The following is an 18138-nucleotide window of genomic DNA, read 5'->3' as shown; positions in this document are numbered from 1 at the left end:
AAAGGTGGAGAAATTGTTTAATTTTTGTAATTCCCACCTAGAGATTGCCACCATGTTTGTCTGGCATCTTGCTGTCGTGCTGTGCTCATTTGCCACTGGTTTTCCTTTAGAGTTGACAACAGTGCCATCTAGTGGTCAAATATGACAGGGTAGGGCTTTCATTATATTAGAAATTAGGGCGTTGGGAATGTTTATTATCCTTGAAGGGACAGTGTGTCATATTGAATGCCTCCAAGAATCCTGTGATTTGAATACTAGGCAAAAATACTTATAAATACCAATGTTCGTTTCTAGAAAAAAAGGTGGAGAAATTTTTTAATTTGTTTAATTCCTACCTAGAGATTGCCGCCATGTTTGTCTGGCATGTTGCCGCAATACAGTGCCACTTAGTGGTGAAATATGACACACGAGCTCTGATTGGCTCCCGATCAGTACGTGTACCCAGTCCTGTCTGTCCCCTTTTGGCAGTCCGTCTGCGAACCTCAGTTAACACTAGGCAAGCCTTTTCCGACCCGGACTCCCACCTGTTTTTTTGCTCCTGTCTGTCCCCCGGCTTCGACTTGTTTTTTATCCTGACCACGTCTACTCTCCCGTCCCGGCTTTCGACCTCTTTTTGTCCCCGGCCACGTCTAACTCTCCTTTCCTGGCTTACGACTCGCTTCTGACCCCGACCACGTTTTTGCTCTCCTGTCCCGGCTACTGACCCGTTTTTCCGTCCCCGGCACCGCCATCGCTCGCCACGGAAGATCCACACCCGCGTTCGGAGCACAATCCGAGTTTCAGAGCGACCTGCTTCCCGCGTCCGGCAATCACCGGATCGTGGGCACAACCCTTTCTCTTTCTTCCAATAAAACCTGAGAGAAACGCAACGCAAGTGGGTCTTGTCTCCGTTCTGGTCCTGACAGTATGAAAATAAGAACATCTTGGTCATTTTGGGGATCATTTAAGTCTTGAAAAAGAAAGAAAAAACCGAGAGGGAAAAAGTTGGGAAAAAAAGATAAAGAAATAAACAGAGAACAGAAAAAGACAGAAAGAGAAAAGAAGCGAGCAGGAAAAAGAGAAAGAAACTGAATGATAAAGTGTGAAAAAAGAAGGGAAGAAAGAGGGAGAAAACTAAAAAAGAAAAAAGTAAAGAAAGAGTAAGAGAGAGAAAAAAGAGAGGGAGCAATAAAATAAGGAAGAGCAAGAAGGAGACCGACATAGAAAAAGGAAGAAGGCGAGCGGAAAAGATAGAGAGAGAAAAAGAGACAGAGAGAGAGAGAAAGTCCTACTACAGTGGCTTTGCGAGTGGTGACTGGCTTGGTTGATACCAAGAGGACATATTTCAAAGTGCATCTCATTTTTCTCTTGCGCTTCTCTCTGCGCTGTCTCCCGGGCCGCCTATCCGACACGGCCGCTCTCCCGAGTCGACCCGCTCGGCGAAGGTGCTGGCGGCCATCTTGGATTGCCACATGCCTCCCGCGACAGACGTTAACACACCAACATTTTGGGTCAGACAATCTTATAAGACGGTGAATGGTTCAAATACGTGAGAAAATATTCGCTCAGACGATATTCTGAGCGAATATTCTGCTAAATGTAAAAAGTGACTGACTATCATTCCGAAAGCATCTGGTTTGGCAACGTCAATCAGGCGCTTCCTGACTCTCCTAGAATTGGCCAATCACGTTAGTGATTTGTCATGACGTTATAAACAAGCGACGAGGCACGGTGGCCGTTGTCACGGCGACGCCAACACAACAAACCTGGGCAGGCTGGATGAGTTCACCAGAAACATTCGTCGTTTTTCTTTTCCGGCAGCAAATTAATTTAATTTGATTTCATTTGATTCGAGGGATATTGACAACTCAAATCATGTCAGCGGGGGCGGTGGCGGCGCCTAGAATATTTCCCATCATGCAACGCGACAAACTCACCTCCAAAAACTTGGTCGACACCAGCACGCTTGTCTGCATTCAGTCGGGTACGTCCTCAAAATCCTTCTTTGTTTGGAGCATCTTTCTCTTTCCCTGATTTATCTCTAAAATCTGCAAATGGTTTGACAAAGTACTTGAATTACTCACTTGGAGTGTTTGCAGTCGTTTAACCGAGAGTTTTCCGAGTTGAGGTCTTGCTTCTTATTTATTTTGTTTTATTTTTCACCGAAGTCCTGATAACGTACACACTGCAGTGGCGCCACCAGGGTTGGCCACCAGAGGGGGGTAGAGTAGCCAACAATTGTACTCAAGTAAGAGTGCTGTTACTTTAGAATATTATTACTCAAGTAGAAGTCAAAGTAAGAGAGAGGGAGAGAAGGAGAGAGAGAGAGAGAGAGAGAGAGAGGGAGAGAGAAAGTCAGACTACAGTTGCTTTGCAACACCTGTCCCGTTTTTGATCCCGTTTGTCTCCGGCTATGACCTGTTTTTATCTTGACCATGTCTGCTCTACCGTCCTGGCTTACGACTCATTTCCGATCCCGACCACACTTTGCTCTCCCAGTCCCGGCTACCGACCCGTTTTTCCGTTCCTGATACCGCCATCGCTCACTACGGAAGATCCACTTCCGTGTTCGGACCACGATCCGAGGGCGAGAGCAACTTGCTTCCCGCGCCCAACGAACACCGAATCGTGGGCGCAGCCCTTCCTCTTTCTTTCAGTAAAACTTGGTAAACGTTACGCGATTGGGTCTACCCTTTGTGCTGGTCCTGACAGTCTCCGGTGTTGGTGACTTTTGCATCCTCTTTAACAAACGCATTTTGTAGAATACGATCGCGCTTTACTGTTTTACCATCGGATTTTGCAGGGGAGTCAGATTCAGGCGCTACACCGGCCCTGTTCTCCCCAAAATTCACGTAGATGAGAGCTCATGACTTTTGGGATTATCATCCAAATCATGATGGATTTTATGTTTGATTGAAATAAAGGAAGGTTACATTATAATAAGCCCTGTTCCTTGGAATGGACAAATAAAAAAAGGAAATGTGACTGTGCGTGAACAGACACGAGCGGCGCCAGTCTCTTTTACACACTAGACGGCGCCAAACCCGAAGCGGGAAGCGACGGGCAGAGATACCTGGCGCCGTTGGCGCTGCCCGCCGGACGAGTCTGCGTACGCGCCGTGGCCGCCACCAGGTAACGGGACGAGGTCACTTCATTTCGTGTGACCTCACTTCCTGTTTCCCGATCTCACCTTTCCTGTTGTGTCACTTGTGGCTTCTTTCTGCGCTTTTCGGTGATGTCACTTCCTGTTTTCCATCTCTCCGTCCCTTCTGGCAATGACATTTCCTGTGAAATCACATCCTATTCCTGGCTCACCTTCCTTGGGAAATCATTTCTGGGTTCCCGTAACTTCCTGGTTCTGCGCCTGACATTTCTGGTGACATCACTTCCTGTTTTTGCATGGTAATGACATATCCTGTGACGTCACATCCTGTTTTCAGCGGCCTCTGATGCAATATTTTTTCCGGTTTCCTGGATAATACTTCCTGTTTCTGCTCTCACCTTTTTGGTGACATCACTTCCTGTTTTCCATCTCTCCGCCCCTTCTGGCAACATTTCCTGTTTTTTCATGTCAATGACATTTCCTGTGAAATCACGTCCTCTTCCTGGCTCACCTTCCTTGGGATATCATTTCTGGGTTCCCGCAACTTCCTGTTTCTGCGCCTGACATTTCTGACGACATCACTTCCTGTTTTTGCATGGTAATGACATATCCTGTGACGTCACGTCCTATTTCCGGCTGCCGTCCGTTGCGATATTTTTTCCGGTTTCCCGGATAACATTTCCTGTTTCTGCTCTGACCTTTCCCGTGACCCGGTTCGGGTGCGTCCGACCTTTCCTGCTTACAGCGATGGCCGCCAAAGCGCCATCGTCACCAAAGTATTTGCGGTCCGGGAGGCGGAGCCAGCACCGCAGGTAATCCGTCGCTCGCCCAATCGGACGTGGGTCTGTCGGGTGACGCGTTTGTCGGCCTTCCCGCAGGCCGACCCGCCGCACCGTGACGTCGACCTTCACCGCCAGCTTCAAGGTCGACAGTCCCCGCCTCCTTTCGGTCCGAAGATGAGCGGCAGCGACGGGCCCTTGCCGAGTCCCGCCTTGGCCCCGCCCCCTGGCCCTTCCCAGGTCAAAAACGTTGCTATCGCTAAAAAAATAGCAGCATGCTAACTGGCGTCTTGCTATCGGTGTCACAGGATGCGGACGAAGCGCTATCACAATTGACGGGCTCTCACTTTACAAGGTAGGTTGCGCTACACACGCGTTCTTTGACCTGAAAATTGCTCCCCCTGCAGGCCAGGATTGATCCTGCCAAAAGCAGATTTAGATTTATAAATAGCTACAATTGTATCAATCAACTCATCGAAAAATCATGTCATATCTAAATATATGACTTGAATAAAATGTTTTGATGTGTTGTATTTTGTCACAGAAAAATTGGATTTAAACGAGGGGGCGGGTCGAACTCGGTCAGCTTCTCGCCGATTGGTTTTTAAGGATCGGTGCAACCGATCAACCAATGAATGGAAAGCCCAGGCAGCTTTCCCCGCCCCTTCCTTTTGTTAGGAAATAAATATATTAAAATGTACCGTTTACCAAATTGTTCGAATGAGTTATCTGACTCTATTAACCAAACACCACCTAACAATGCGCGCTCGTTTCTTTTTGGGAAAAGAAGGACCGGAATAGCCGACATTTTCACACGGGGCAGATTTATTTTCTTAAAGTATTTAACTAAGTGAACTCCATCGAATCAGCCGAATTAGTGTCGCTCGTGTCTTCTTCGAGCCTCCTCTCTGGTTCTCCCTTTATCTTCTCTCTCTCTTCCTCTACCCACGCCTTTCTCCCAAGTTGGCGTGTCGGCTCCTCCCATAGGCGGGCCAGAGAAAAGCCCCCATGTGGCCCCACCATCTCGGAGAAGGGCGTCACGATGTCTGTCCTTGTGAGTCTGGCCCTCTGCGTCAGAGTCCTGTTATCAACAGAACTAAACAAAACATTCGCATTCGGAACGGCGTGACCTGAAGCTCATTCAGTGAAAATTTTCATTGCACTCGATAAGTTTAATTTGTATTTGATCGTACAAAATCCCTTATAGTCAAATGTATAAAATCCTTCCATTTGAATAGGATTTTCTTGTAAAAATGTACATTAAAGGACTAAATACGTCAAAAAAAACACAACAGAGAAAAAACCCCGCAACATATTGAACTAAAATATACACGACAAAATAGATACTGAAACAGATGAGAAAATGGCATTGAAGTGATATATTTCGGTATTCCTTGATTTATTGATTTTCCCGTTTATTCGTACGGTTTCTTTCACCCTTTTGTTTTTACAAATGTCAGATGGCTGCTCAGTACAGTTGAGATCAGTGTTCCCTCTAAACTGCGCGCGTGCACATTCTCAGCGCACAAGAAAATCGAGCCGGCTCACAAAAATCAGGGCTCAAAATTACTAATTAAGAGGCAACTCAAGTCAAAGTTACAGTGCATGAAGGTAAAAATACACGAGTTCCCCTGACGTGTCCTAAATGCGGTATTTTGAAGTCGAGTCGGAGAACGAAGTTGAGTAAAGTTAGTAGAGTTGGTCGAGAACCGGCTTCTTCGGCTCGGCTCACTAAAAGGAACCGGCTCTTTTGGGTCCTAAACGGCTCTTCGGGTTGTTTTTGCTTTTTTCATCCCAACATGAACAAATATTATGTAAAATGATGCACAAAATGTCTTAAAGGAAGGGGGGAATAGAACAAAAAAGAAAAAAATACCAAAATGCAAAAGGAGTGAAAAGCTGAGAAAAAAAAAACAAAAGGAAGAGAAAAAAGAAGGAAAATTTTCAAAAAAAGCCAGAAAAAAAGAAAAGAAAGAAATGTATGAGATTTTTTTTTAAAGGAATTAAAAAAAAAAACAGGGACAAAGAAGAAAAAGTTTGTGTTGCATTCAAATAATTTCCAAATATATCAAGTGAATCTTGCTGCCAACATTGTACTTCCAACTCAAAAATGTGATTAAATACAGTTCTGTATCGTGCAACCGACTCAATAAGCGCCCAAAAATGTTAGTACTATGCGTCAAAAGATAGCAGGGAAAAAAAATGAAAATCTTGTGAAAGAATTGTTGTCAAAACAAATGACGTTTGTAGGCCGTACAACCTTTGCAATAATACATGAGTCAAGTCATTCAAAAGTGAAATTTTTTTTTGGCATTGCCGGAAACTCAGCAAAATGTAACTTGATGTCAAGTTTTGGACATGTTTGATCATGAATTATCTTGCCACACTTGGGATTATGGTTGCTCACTGTTGTTTCAAGCGTTGCTCACCGACTTTGTGTGAACACTCAGACCCGTAAGAAAAATGACAGGGAACATTGGTTGAGACGCTGACAAAAGTGTTACTACTTTCCAATTTCGAAAACGGCAATTTTGTCGTACAGTGTATTGCGCAGTAAAGCCTCCGTGGCTTTTGGATCGAAAAACTTCCACAACGCTTGTGTGTCTTCCAGAAGCCGCGCCCCCACTTGGCCAGGACTCCGCCCCATCCTGCCGGTGCGTGTATACAAACATGCTAACCAGGGTTGGGTAGGGTTACTTGAACTGGATTACTTTCAATGACTTTTGGATGACTCCAATACCAAATATGCTAATAAAAGACAAAAGAAACTAAATATAACTAAAATGATGACTCACAACACGCGGTAAGCTTTCTCTCCTGGCTTTGATCTCTTTGATCTTTGGCAAAACTAACATCAAATGCGACAGAAACAAAATGAAAAAAAATCCAAACAGCTTTTTGCCGTTCCATGTATTCCGTTTCTCCCCAAGCCTGCACAAAATTTAGTACTTTTATTGATATTTAGTTTCTTTTGTCTTTTAGCATATTTGGTATTGGAGTCATCCAAAAGTCATTGAAAGTAATCCAGTTCAAGTAACCCTACCCAACCCTAATGCTAACACACCTCAGGACCCACGTGTTGCAGTTCAGGCCCCCGCTTTGTGCCCGTGTTGCGGCCGAGGAAACCCGCCCCGCCTGGCCAACTGTTTGACGTGCGACACGCCACTGCACAAAGTAACAAACGCCAATGAGCGCGACAACCCCGCCGGCGCCCCCGGTGTCCGGGAGGTTTCGTGCGAGAAGGGCCCGACGTGTTCCAAGTGCAGACGGCAAAACCGGACAGACGCCCGCTACTGTGACGGGTGCGGCGAGAAGGTGGGTGTGGCCGTGGGTGTGGCCATAAGAACGTCTCCTCATCTAAATCTAAACAAAGTGAAGAAAATGAAGAAAGCACTCAACTTTGCTCGTTTCGGGGGTCGTCTTTTTTTTGTGGTTCTTTGACTTGTCCCATTTTTGCTTTGGTCCTTTTTTCATTTGTTTCTGATCATTTTTACGGTCGTTTTAGGGGTTCGTTTTCAGTTCGTTTTGTTTTTTGGGTCATCTTTCAGTCTTTTTTCAGTTTCTAAGTTGATATGGGGGGAGGAGTTTGGGTCGTGTTGGGTCTTTTTCAATTATTTTTTAGATGTTTTGCAGGTCATTTTTGGAGTAGCTTTTGCATTTGTATATTACCGTATTTTCCGCACTATAGGGCGCACCGGGTTATAGGGCACACCCCCAAAAAATAGTTTTTGGTCCTATATCTTCCATACATAAGGGGCACCGGATTATAAGGCGCTACAATGGGAACGTCGACAAAACAGTCAGATGGTTCAGTCCAACTCATTACCCGCTTAACATTCCCAAAGCTTGCAAAGACGCAAATACGTGTCGAGAACACGTGCGGATGCAGTGTCCGTACGATGTCACTCAAATGCATCGTTCCATCATTCGGAAGGTTCAAGTCTTGGGATTCAAGAAATGCCAAACATTTCTATGTTTCTAATTTCTTTTTCGCTCGCAACTTTACTGTGCATATGACAATAAACACTTGGAATTGAGTTGAATTTAAAAATAGACACTCCATTCCATCCATGATCTGCACCGCTTATCACAGAAACATCGAGTTCAGTCTGAAACAAGATACAGGGAAAATATATGGCCAGAGTAGCTCACCGAAGTCGTTTCGTTCAATAATAATGTGCAACCATGGTCCTCTTATATCCGTGAGTGTAGTAAATCCAGGAGAGCAAAATATTTACGATTACAGTACAGAATCGTAAAATACTGTTTTCTCTATGCCGTCAACCCAACGTGCTATTCACATTCCTCTTTTTCGGCCAATTGCAGGCTTTGTTTTGCCGCTTTAGCCTATGCCAGCCTGTAAATGATAAAAAGGTTCCGCCCCCTTTACCTCCGAATAACTTTAGCCAATAGTGATCAATTCAAATGATGATTGACACATTGCTTAGCCAATGAAACGCCGGTAAATAAATCCCAGCATACACCACGGACTACTTCGCGTTCGGGGGAAAATCGAGTCGGCGGCTGCTTGCCTTAGTTGCAAGACTTTGCGATTTAATATTGATCCATAAATAACGCGCAATGTATTATAAGGCGCATGGTCAGCTTTTGAAAAGAATAAAGGCTTTTAGGTGCGCCTTATAGTGTGGAAAATACGGTAATTGTTTTTGGGGTCATGTTTTTGTCATCTTTCGTTTTATTTTTTGTTTCTTTCATTTGGGGGTTACATTTGCATACCTGTCAAGCTGTACGTTTTTGCCGTACAATGTTTATGATGCATTTTAGGACGTGTACGACGTACAAGAAAATCTGTACGGAAAAACGAAAATTTGCCAATATGGGTACCATCCGGTAAACACCGCCGATCACCAAACGGCAAATCAATCAAGTCAAACGAGTTCGCCGTGGTAGCCTCTATCTCGGTATCGTTTTTTTCCGTTGCAAACAAAGAGAGAGGTTTGATGCTACTGTACGCATGCATCTGCCGCCTCAGATTTCACGTGGTAGTTATGTAGTGAAAGAAAGTCCGTCTCTTTTTAGAGAACCGGCTTTTTCGGCTCAACTCATTCAAGAGAGCCGACTCTCAAACGGCTCACTTGCTTTGATGCATTATATTACGAATGATGATGTTGTATAAAGAAGTGAAGAAAAAAAGGAAGTATAAAAGGAGAAAATGAAAAAAAGACGGGTTTGTGGTTATCCCTTTAATCAGTATATTACCGACAATAATTGAATAATTTGAATAAGAAAATGTATTATTCTACTTAATTCTATTTGCATGTATTTTTTCCTTCTACGGTGAACGTCCAAGCGACGTCATTTTTTATAATAGACCTCATTCATGTCGAGCAACTCAGTATCTCAGGACAAAATGTTCATTAACAATATATATGATATAACAAAACACATGTAACATGTTAAACTACATAAATAAACACGTTTGAAAAAAAAAAATGTGATAAGATTATTTTGTATTTTGTAAGAGAAAATACAAAATTTTGTAAGGGCATGGAGCCCTGGAGGTTGACAGGTATGCATGTGGTGGTGGTGGTTTAATTTGCTGTCATTTTTTGTTTGTTTTTGGGTCGATTTTGGGCGTCTTTTCATTCGTTCTCTGGCCCTATTTTTCAAAATAGTTATGCGGTCATGTCTTGGGCCCGTTTTTCCCTCGCGCTTCTCGCCATTGTCTCGCGGGCCGGATGAAAACCCTTGCCGGGCTTGATCCGGCCTGCGGGCCGCATCTTTGACACCCATGAACTCGGGTAAGCTCAAAATTTGGTGTGGCGTTACAGTGCGAGCGGGCGTTCAAGGTGTTGCCGTGCGCCGTCTGCGGAGCGAGCGACTTCACCTTGGTCACCTGCTGTACCACCTGCGGCCTCAAGGTGGATGCTCCGCCCACTCCCTGCCGTGACGTCACAGCGTCGTTTTCCCAGGTAGCTACAAGGTAGCATTTCTAAGCGAGCTGCCCGTCATCGGTCCCTGCTTGTGCCCGTTCAGGCCCCCGCCCAAGAGCCCCATCGCCACAAGTCACAGGCCCCACACCCGAACCGTCAGGGCCGGCCTCCACGTGCCACCATTAGCCCCGGAAAAGGTTAGCACAAAAGATTGTTGAAATCCAAAGAGAAGCTGCTAATGCTAATTGCTAATGTTGTGATAGTCGCATCTAGCAACCCCTTAATCAACGCTGACGCTGAACATTGCCAAAGTATATGCTCAGTTCCGGCTGACACAGCAAAAAATAAAAGCTGCTAATGCTAATTGCTAATGTGGTACTCAACACAGCTAGCAACCTCCAAAACAATGCTAGACAATACACTAAAGATTAACAGCTAAAGCTAAGTATGCTCTTAATAATACCTAAAATAAGAAAGTACATTCATTTTCAATTTTCCAACGCGAGAGTTGTTAATGCTAATACTGCTATTGACAGCGTCTGTGATATAGCTGCTTAAACAACACAGGTTGCTAATTGCAGCTAGCGATCCCTTAAGCGATGACAATACAGATTCTAAAGCTAACTGCTAAAGCTAAATAGTTTCCCTCTATTGAAAATGATTTTACATTCATTTTCAAATCTGATTTAAATGAGCAATGTTAGCTATTAATGCTAGTTGCTAATGCTAATATCGCTAGTGGCGGTGTCTTCTAATGTTGTGCTCGGCCCAGAAGTATTCTATATCGTTACCTGAACTGAAATATTTTTGAAAGTAGAATTTAAATACACTTAAGTGCAAAAATCTATCACCCATTAACACCACTTTCTTCAAGAAGTATTCTACGGTGATACAAATACACAATTTGCGCTGCATCGTAAAATAATGTATCAAGATGAACTCGGGGGCTGTAAAAAAACTTTGATGGGGCCGCATCTGGCCCCCGGGCCTCCACTTTGACACGTACGATTTAAAAGATCCATTCGCCATAAACACTTAAAGGGAAGGTAACATACAGTAAAAAACCTTCTTGAGGGCCACATCCGGCCCGCGGGCCACACCTTTGACGCGTGACAGTGGGCGTGGCTTGTTGCTCAGGTTACTGGAGAAGGCAGTTGGATCACGTTTGCGCTCACCTGAGGAGTTTTGCGCAGAACCACGCCCCCTTCAGGACCCTATTGGGAGAGCCCCGCCTGGGACGGGTACCGACCGACCAACCGCGATGCTCCGAAGCCGACGGGGGCGGGACTGACCTTCTCCTTTGTCCTTCAGATGACCTCCGCTGTCCTTCAAGAGGATGCTCTGCAGGTCCACCTGAGCCTCCGGTTCGCCGCCTTCCGGGACTCTCCTCCGCACCTGGTGACCGTTGCCCCCTCCGAGGGCGTTCACCTTCTTGAAGGTCGGCCCCCTCGCTCGCAATGCATTGTGGGAACAGAGGCGGCAAGTTGTTTTCTGTGCTGACAGGAAGGGACGGCGAAGGAAATGGCGCCAAGGTGGTGAGAATTGGACACCTGCGACGGTTTCTCACCTCCAACGCACCGGAGTCGAATCATTGCCTCAAAAAATAGACGGTTATCACAAAAAAAACTCAAAAAGAGGAAACTGCGGAAAATTGACAAAATGATCAAAAAAGACCTGAAAAATGACTCAATAAACTACCCCAATAAAGACGAAATAACTACAAGAGAAACCCAAAGAATTACCCTAAAAATGCCAGAGAAATAACTGGAAACTGCTAAATAATGAGTGAAAAAAATAAATCGAAAACCAAGTTGAAAATGGATCCAAAAAACGACCTGAAAAACAAACTACCCAAATAAAGAGCAAAAAACTACCGGAACCACCCTAGCAAACAATCCCAAAAATGACCCAAAAAACATTTGAAAAAAACAAGTAGTAACGACTGAAAATCAATTGACATTTGATACACCAAAACCACACCATTTATGATTATCAATTAATTGCGAGTGATGTATGACTGATAGACCATCTGAATTACAAGTGATTTGTGACTATGAATTTGAGGTGATTTATGAGATAATTACCAGGAATTTATCAATGAAGAGATAATTGACTTCACTTTGAGTGATTTACGGGCAATTCTTGACTGATTTAAGACCGCATTACAGGTGATTTAAGACTATGTGTTCTTGATATTATTTATACAGTCATAAATCACTTCGAATTTCAAAAAGGTATTAAGAATGGAGGAAAGTCATCACATTGGTATGATGGGAATGTTAGGAACGCAGAACAGCCTACTATCACTCTTGCTGCAGTGCTTTCCGGTCTTTTTTATGGGGATGGATTATCTCTTTTTTTTGGTGTTCTTTCTCTTTTGCTTGGATTTGTGGTCGTTTTTCCAGTTTGCCTCTGTGGCTTTTAGGGGTCAATTTTCAGTCGATTTTTTTCAGGTGGTGTGGTTTTTTTAGTTGTTTTTTTTTTGGTCTCAATTGAATGCTCAAAAAATTTTTGGAACGCGGCCCCACAGAAGCGTCGCTATCGCTAACCCAATTCTCTGCAGACGAGGGACGATCAGCTGCTTCTGGAACTGGGCCCCGGTGGCGGTCGGGTACCAGTCATCCAGAAACTTCTGGATCAGGTGAGGATAACGCCGGGGTATCGGGGAAACCGGACGTTAACGGACAGTCCCGTAGGGGGCGCTAACGGCCGACGGTCCTCCTTTTAGGGAGCAGACCCGAAAGGCTGTACCAGCGAGGGGCGTCCGGCCCTGGTGGTGGCCACCGTCAACGGGCACCACGAAGTCCTACCGCTTCTCTTGCAACACGGCGGCTGTGTCGATCAGACCTCGGACTTGTAAGATGGCGCTCGTAGCGTTAGCAGGTGGCTAATAAAGCAGAGCCTTTGTCAACTGCTGGCAAAATGACGCCAAGAAAAGAAGGTCCATGACACTCCTTTGCGGGAGAAGAAAACCAGAACAAGAATAATCCTATTCATTTGGTCCCCGTAGGAAAACTTAAAACAAAAAATAGGGCAATTTTCACCGGCTGTACCGTAGGGCGTACAGTCAGTGCTATTGCAGCAGAGCGTGCGCCAAATCAAGTCATGTTTATTTGTATACCCCTTAATCACAGAGTCTCAAAGGGCTGCACAGATCAAAGACTATTGCAAACTACAGACTATTATGACACCATCGCCTAAAACCTACATGAGGGCAAGGAAAAACTCAAAAACCTCTAGTCAAGTCATGTTTACTTGTGTAGCCTTTAATCACAAAGAGTCTCAAAGGGCTGCACAGATCAAAGACTATTATGACACCTTCCCCTCATCTAAAACCTACATGAGGGCAAGGAAAAACTCAAAAACCTCTAGTCAAGTCATGTTTACTTGTATAGCCCTTAATCGCAAAGAGTCTCAAAGGGCTGCACAGATCAAAGACTATTATGACAGCATCCCCTGATCTGAGACCTACATGAGGGCAGGGAAAAACTCAAAAACCTCTAGTCAAGTCATGTTTACTTGTATAGCCCTTAATCGCAAAGAGTATCACAGGGCTGCACAGATCAAAGACTATTGCAGACTACAGACTATTACTACACCATCCCCCAAAACCTACATGAGGGCAAGGAAAAACTCAAAAACCTAAATATGAGGATAATGAAGAAGCCTTGAGAAGGGACCGCACATGAGATAAGGCCCCTTCCAGGATGACCAGGCTGCAACAAACAAGACACAGATATTGTCATGGCAGAACATTTACCTTTTACATTTATTTTGCTCCCTCACATAACCCAAATAGTACTGGTTTCCATGGTCACTAGTAGCAGGAGAAACATCCTGATCCGGCTCAGTTACAGCACCTTCATCATCTGGTCGCCATTGTTATTTGGGTTAAAGCGTCATCCCGTTCTTCAGAGATGAGCCGGACATTGGCACTTGCCCCTAAAAGATACTGATACCAGTTCTGTTAGGTTAACCCCAACACTTGTCATAAAAACCTGCACTCAAAGAAGACACAGGAGAGATGACCATAGACTGCCTGTTACAGTCTACTAGACACTCTGAAAAAGTCTATTTTGTCCTTGCCTTTTCATTGTATTAGGACCGCCCTAGTTTACAGTTTAGTTTAATGTTTCTTCTGCTAAAGGGAGGGGGAGTGACAAAAAAAACAGTTCGAGATCTGTTTTCACAACAACATCTTATCATATCAACAACTGTTTAAACTTACATGTTATCGTATCAACAATAATACTACTCTTGAACTAGGCGAGAATGGCACACTAAGCAAGAATATACACAGTATGCAACAGTAAAATAACTTATTTACAGTTTGAAACCATCACGTTGCTAAATCTTTGGAGAAATATATTTTTGTCACTGATTTACTGCACCTGGTATTCCAAAGCGTCTCCTACTTGAGTACTAACCAGGCCCGGCCTGGCTTAGCTTTCCGAGGTCAGGCCTTTTCAATGCCGAATGGCCAAAAACAGATCCTTCTTCTTTCTCTAACATTCGTCTCTGGTACCATGATCATGAGATAAAATCGAATGCATGTTCCTCACAGTACTTCTGCCCGCACTAACTGGACTGATTTAAACTCAAAAATCCGATTCACTCTGGGAAATCTCACATAACCCGCCACAAAATATTTCCTCCTGGGATCTACACCATTCACATAGGTCAACATTGTTGACTTCAAAACAGTGAGATTTTTATGCCCGATGACGTGAAGTCCTTTCTCGTTAGAGAATGTATTCTTTCAAAGCGCTTGTGTGTCATATTTAACCACTAGAGGGAACTGTTGTATAATGCCAATTAAAACTGGTGCCTATAAATACAACGGAGAAGCAAGACGCAAGACAAATACGGTGGCGATTTCGAGGTAGGGATTCCACTGTGTAAATTAAATACTAATTTATACATGTCGAAGTGTCCTTGGGTAAGACACTGAACCCCTAATACCCCCAATAAGCAGGTTAGCGCCTTACATGGCTGCAAGGCCGCTATTGGGAAATGTGGAGCACATTGTAAAGCGCTTTGGGAAGTCATTGACTTGAAAAGCGCTAGAGAAATGCAGATCATTTCATTTCATATCCACCGAGGTTTATTTTTGTAAAAACAAACTTTGGTATGATAGTTCATGGTTTTTTTTTGCCTCATATTCAAATCAATATTTTTTTTACTGGATGAAAGTTTTTGGGGTTTCATTAGGAAGCACCCAATATGACACACTGTCCCTTTAAGGATTTTATTTTTCTGGTGAAAATCTTCGTTATATATCATTTCTAGTAAAGCGAGTAAAATGACAAAAGAATATTTAAAAGCAAGTATGTTTTCTTTTTTTACTTGTTGGCAAGTGAAGTACTTCACATTCTATGCTTTAATTTCAAAACGGTCCGTTCCCCGGCAGGACCAAGAACACAGCCCTGCACGAGGCGGCCATGTTGGGGGCTTCAGGTGTGGACTGTGCCCGCGTCCTCCTCAGGTAAGCCCCGTTGTGTTTTAAGGCTGCCATTTTTGGTGCCATTTACGTCCTAGTGGCCAAAACATGCAAATACTTTTGAAATCGCTGACTCCGATTGTCTAGCCTTGAGGTCAAGTCCTCAATTCCTGGAACTAGCTTTGGCAGGCATTCAATAGGACACACTGTCCCTTTTCTAGTACAAGCAGACTAAAACGAATGAGAATAATCCTCACCTAATGTCAATTTTCATGTTTAAGATCCTGAACAGATCTTGTGTTCCAGGGGGAAGAGTTCATTTGGAGAAGAGAAAACACCTCTCTTATGAAAATGAACATTGAATGTCTTTTTGCCTTGTATTCAAATCAATGTTCTTCTTTAAATGAATGAAAGTTTTTGTACCATTAGGAGGCACTCAAAATGACACACTGTCCCTTTAAGTCCTATTTCTTTGTCTGGCTCTTAAGTCAAGTCCCATTTCTTTGAGTAACCCTTTAGACAGGTCCCGTTTAGTTTTTAGGTTAAATCCCTTTAACTTTTAAGTTACCACCAAGTCAAGTTTATTTGTGACGCCCTTAACCACAAAGAGTCTCAACGGGCTGCACAGATTTCCACAATTTAGTGTGGCAGATTCCTCTATTCGAAGATATAGTTGAGTGTCATCTACGCAGCAATGGAAACTGATATACTTGCGAATAATATCACTTAATGGAAGCATGTAAATGCTGAAAAGAAGGGGTCCAAGTGCTGAACCCTGCGGAACACCACAGGTAACACTAAAGGGCTCGGATGTCATTTCACCCTATTTAACACAGTGCGTCCTATCAGAACTAGGATCTGAACCATAAGAGGACGGTTCCTGAGAGACCAACCCATTTTTCCAACGTTCTAGTAAGATATTATGGTCCACAGTGTCAAAGGCAGCACTAAGGTCCAGCAGCAGCAAGAGTGATGAAGCGCCGGAGTCCATTGCCAGTAGAAGATCATTGGTAACCTTAATCAGGGCTGTCTCAGTAGAGTGGTTAGCCCTGAATCTTGATTGCATGGAATCAAAAAGATTGTTCTCAGATATAAATACAAACTGTTGCTTTAGGTCCTATTCCTTTATCTAGCTTTACACACTGTCCCTTTAACACAGGGGTGTCAAATTCATTTGAACTCGGGGGCCACACGATAGAACAAACATTCTGTCGGGGGCCGGACTAGTAGATTAAAGAGAAAGAAAAAGAGAAAGAAATAAGAGAAAGAAATAAGAGAAAGAAATAAGAGAAAGAGGGAGGGAAAAGGAGAAAGGGCGGGACAAAGAAAAAGAGAGGGAGAGAGCATGAGAAACAAAAGATAAAAAGTCGTGTGAGAGGGGGAAAAGAAAGGGGGAGGAAGAAAGAAATCCAAAGAGATATATAAAGACAGAAGGAGAGAAAAGAAAGCGCAAAGGGTAGGAAGAGAGAAAGAGAGAAAAGAAAGCGCAAAGGGTAGGAAGAGAGAAAGAGAAAAGGAAAAAAGGAAGGAAGAGAAAAAGAGACGCAGAGAGTGAAAGAGAGAGACAGAGAGAAAATGGGCAGGAGAGAGAGAGAGAGAGACAGAGAGAAAAGGGGTGGGAAAGAGAGAGAGAGAGAGAGAGTAAAGGGGTGGGAGAGAGAGAAATAGAAAGACAGAGAAAAAAGGGGTGGGAGAGAGACGGAGAGAAAAAGGGTGAGACAGAGAGAAAGAGAGAGACAGAGAGAAAAGGGGTGAGACAGAGAGAAAAGGGGTGAGACAGAGAGAAAAGGGGTGAGACAGACAGAGAGACAGAGAGAGAAACACAAGTCCAGTGTCTTTAATCGAGGCACCTGGCTTTGGCGACATCAAGTTGACATATTTCAACCTGCAGCTTGTTTTTCTCTTGCGCTTCTCTGAGTGTTGTCTCGCGGGCCGGATTCAATCCCTTAGCGGGCCTGATCTGGCCCGCTGGCCGCTTGTTTGACACCTGTGCTTTAACAGTTTCAAGGCGGATACCAATCTGCGGAACAGGGACGGGCAGACGGCCCGCGAATTGGCGGCGGGATGCCCCGCCATGACGGCGTTACTGGACGAAGCCGTTTCTGAGGGAGGAGGACGCGACTAAAAGCGACCACTAGGTCAACACGAGTTTCCTTTATTGAAGCTTTGAGGGTCTCACGCGTCATCGCCGAAGACGCAGAAAGAAGGCGTGTCGACACTCGGCGCTGTCGGCCTCGTAGTATTTGTCGTAAAAGTCCAGGATGTATTCCTCGGCCTGGAAGCCGAATCTTTGGTAGAGCAGCATGGCCGGGTTGCTCGCCGACACGTGGAGCGTCACGTCTTTTCCCATGCACGTCTGCCCAAAAAAAAAAAAACCTCGTAAAACAAAAACTTCTTGAAGCTTCAACAGCCGACAGTTGCGATGAACCGATTCGTTTTTCAAAACCAATAATGTCCGCAAAATGTTGTGTGTGCGACTTATAATCAGGTGCATTCTATAGTCTGGATTTTACGGTATATTTGAAGACGTGAATAGTTGGACATTGTTTGATCTCGTTTTGTAAATTGTTCCAAAGTTTGACTCCGCACACAGACACACGCATCCTTTTCCTGGTAGTTTTCACCTTTGGGATTCTGAATTCACTCCAGCGCTTAAGTTATAAATTCCCTCTTTCTGAATGAATAATTTATGGATGTTTTCTGGCACGATGTTTTTGTGGACCTTAAATAGCAGTTGTGCAGTGAAACATTTCACTAAATCATCTAATTTGAATCATTTCGAATGTAGGAATAAAATATGAGTATGATCTCGATATCCAACCCTGTGTATGGTTCTAATTGCACATTTTTGGAGGATAAAAAGGGGCTGGAGTCAACTTTTGTAATTATTGCCCCCAGACTCCTGCACATCATTGTCACTATTGCCCAATCATATTGTTGTTT

The 18138-nt window shown here is 44.0% G+C and overlaps 2 protein-coding genes across 4 annotated transcripts in view; one reads left to right on the top strand and one right to left on the bottom strand.

The window, feature by feature from the left end:
• Window positions 1-1730: 1730 nt before the first annotated feature.
• On the top strand, window positions 1731-17335 carry dzank1 (double zinc ribbon and ankyrin repeat domains 1). 3 transcript variants are annotated; one of them, XM_088341300.1, is made up of 16 exons: window positions 1731-1963; window positions 2979-3111; window positions 3828-3894; window positions 3961-4101; window positions 4170-4216; window positions 6473-6515; window positions 6931-7176; window positions 9654-9794; window positions 9859-9952; window positions 10893-10996; window positions 11067-11193; window positions 11259-11287; window positions 12319-12396; window positions 12484-12611; window positions 15166-15240; window positions 17197-17335. In XM_088341300.1, the coding sequence occupies exons 1-16, from the start codon at window positions 1855-1857 to the stop codon at window positions 17318-17320; spliced, it is 1686 nt and encodes a 561-aa protein (XP_088197426.1). In that variant the 5' UTR covers window positions 1731-1854; the 3' UTR covers window positions 17321-17335. The 3 variants fall into 3 exon arrangements, with proteins under 3 accessions (XP_088197426.1, XP_088197425.1, XP_088197427.1); XM_088341299.1 differs by having other exon boundaries at window positions 11259-11290; XM_088341301.1 differs by lacking the exon at window positions 17197-17335 and adding an exon at window positions 16129-16458 and having other exon boundaries at window positions 11259-11290.
• kat14 (lysine acetyltransferase 14) overlaps window positions 17335-18138 on the bottom strand; it is a 28521-nt gene continuing 27717 nt past the window's right edge. Inside the window, exon 10 of the mRNA XM_088341298.1 lies at window positions 17335-17551. Coding sequence (XP_088197424.1) covers window positions 17378-17551 — 174 coding nt within the window. The 3' untranslated portion in view covers window positions 17335-17377. The remainder of the gene's footprint in view (window positions 17552-18138) is intronic.

Source organism: Urocampus carinirostris, chromosome 8, assembly GCF_059441175.1.
Source record: "Urocampus carinirostris isolate Australia breed hairy pipefish chromosome 8, RoL_Ucar_1.0, whole genome shotgun sequence".
Lineage (NCBI taxonomy): Eukaryota > Metazoa > Chordata > Actinopteri > Syngnathiformes > Syngnathidae > Urocampus > Urocampus carinirostris.
The sequence above is the reverse complement of the archived record's forward strand: the minus strand, read 5'-3'. Positions and strand labels throughout refer to the sequence as shown.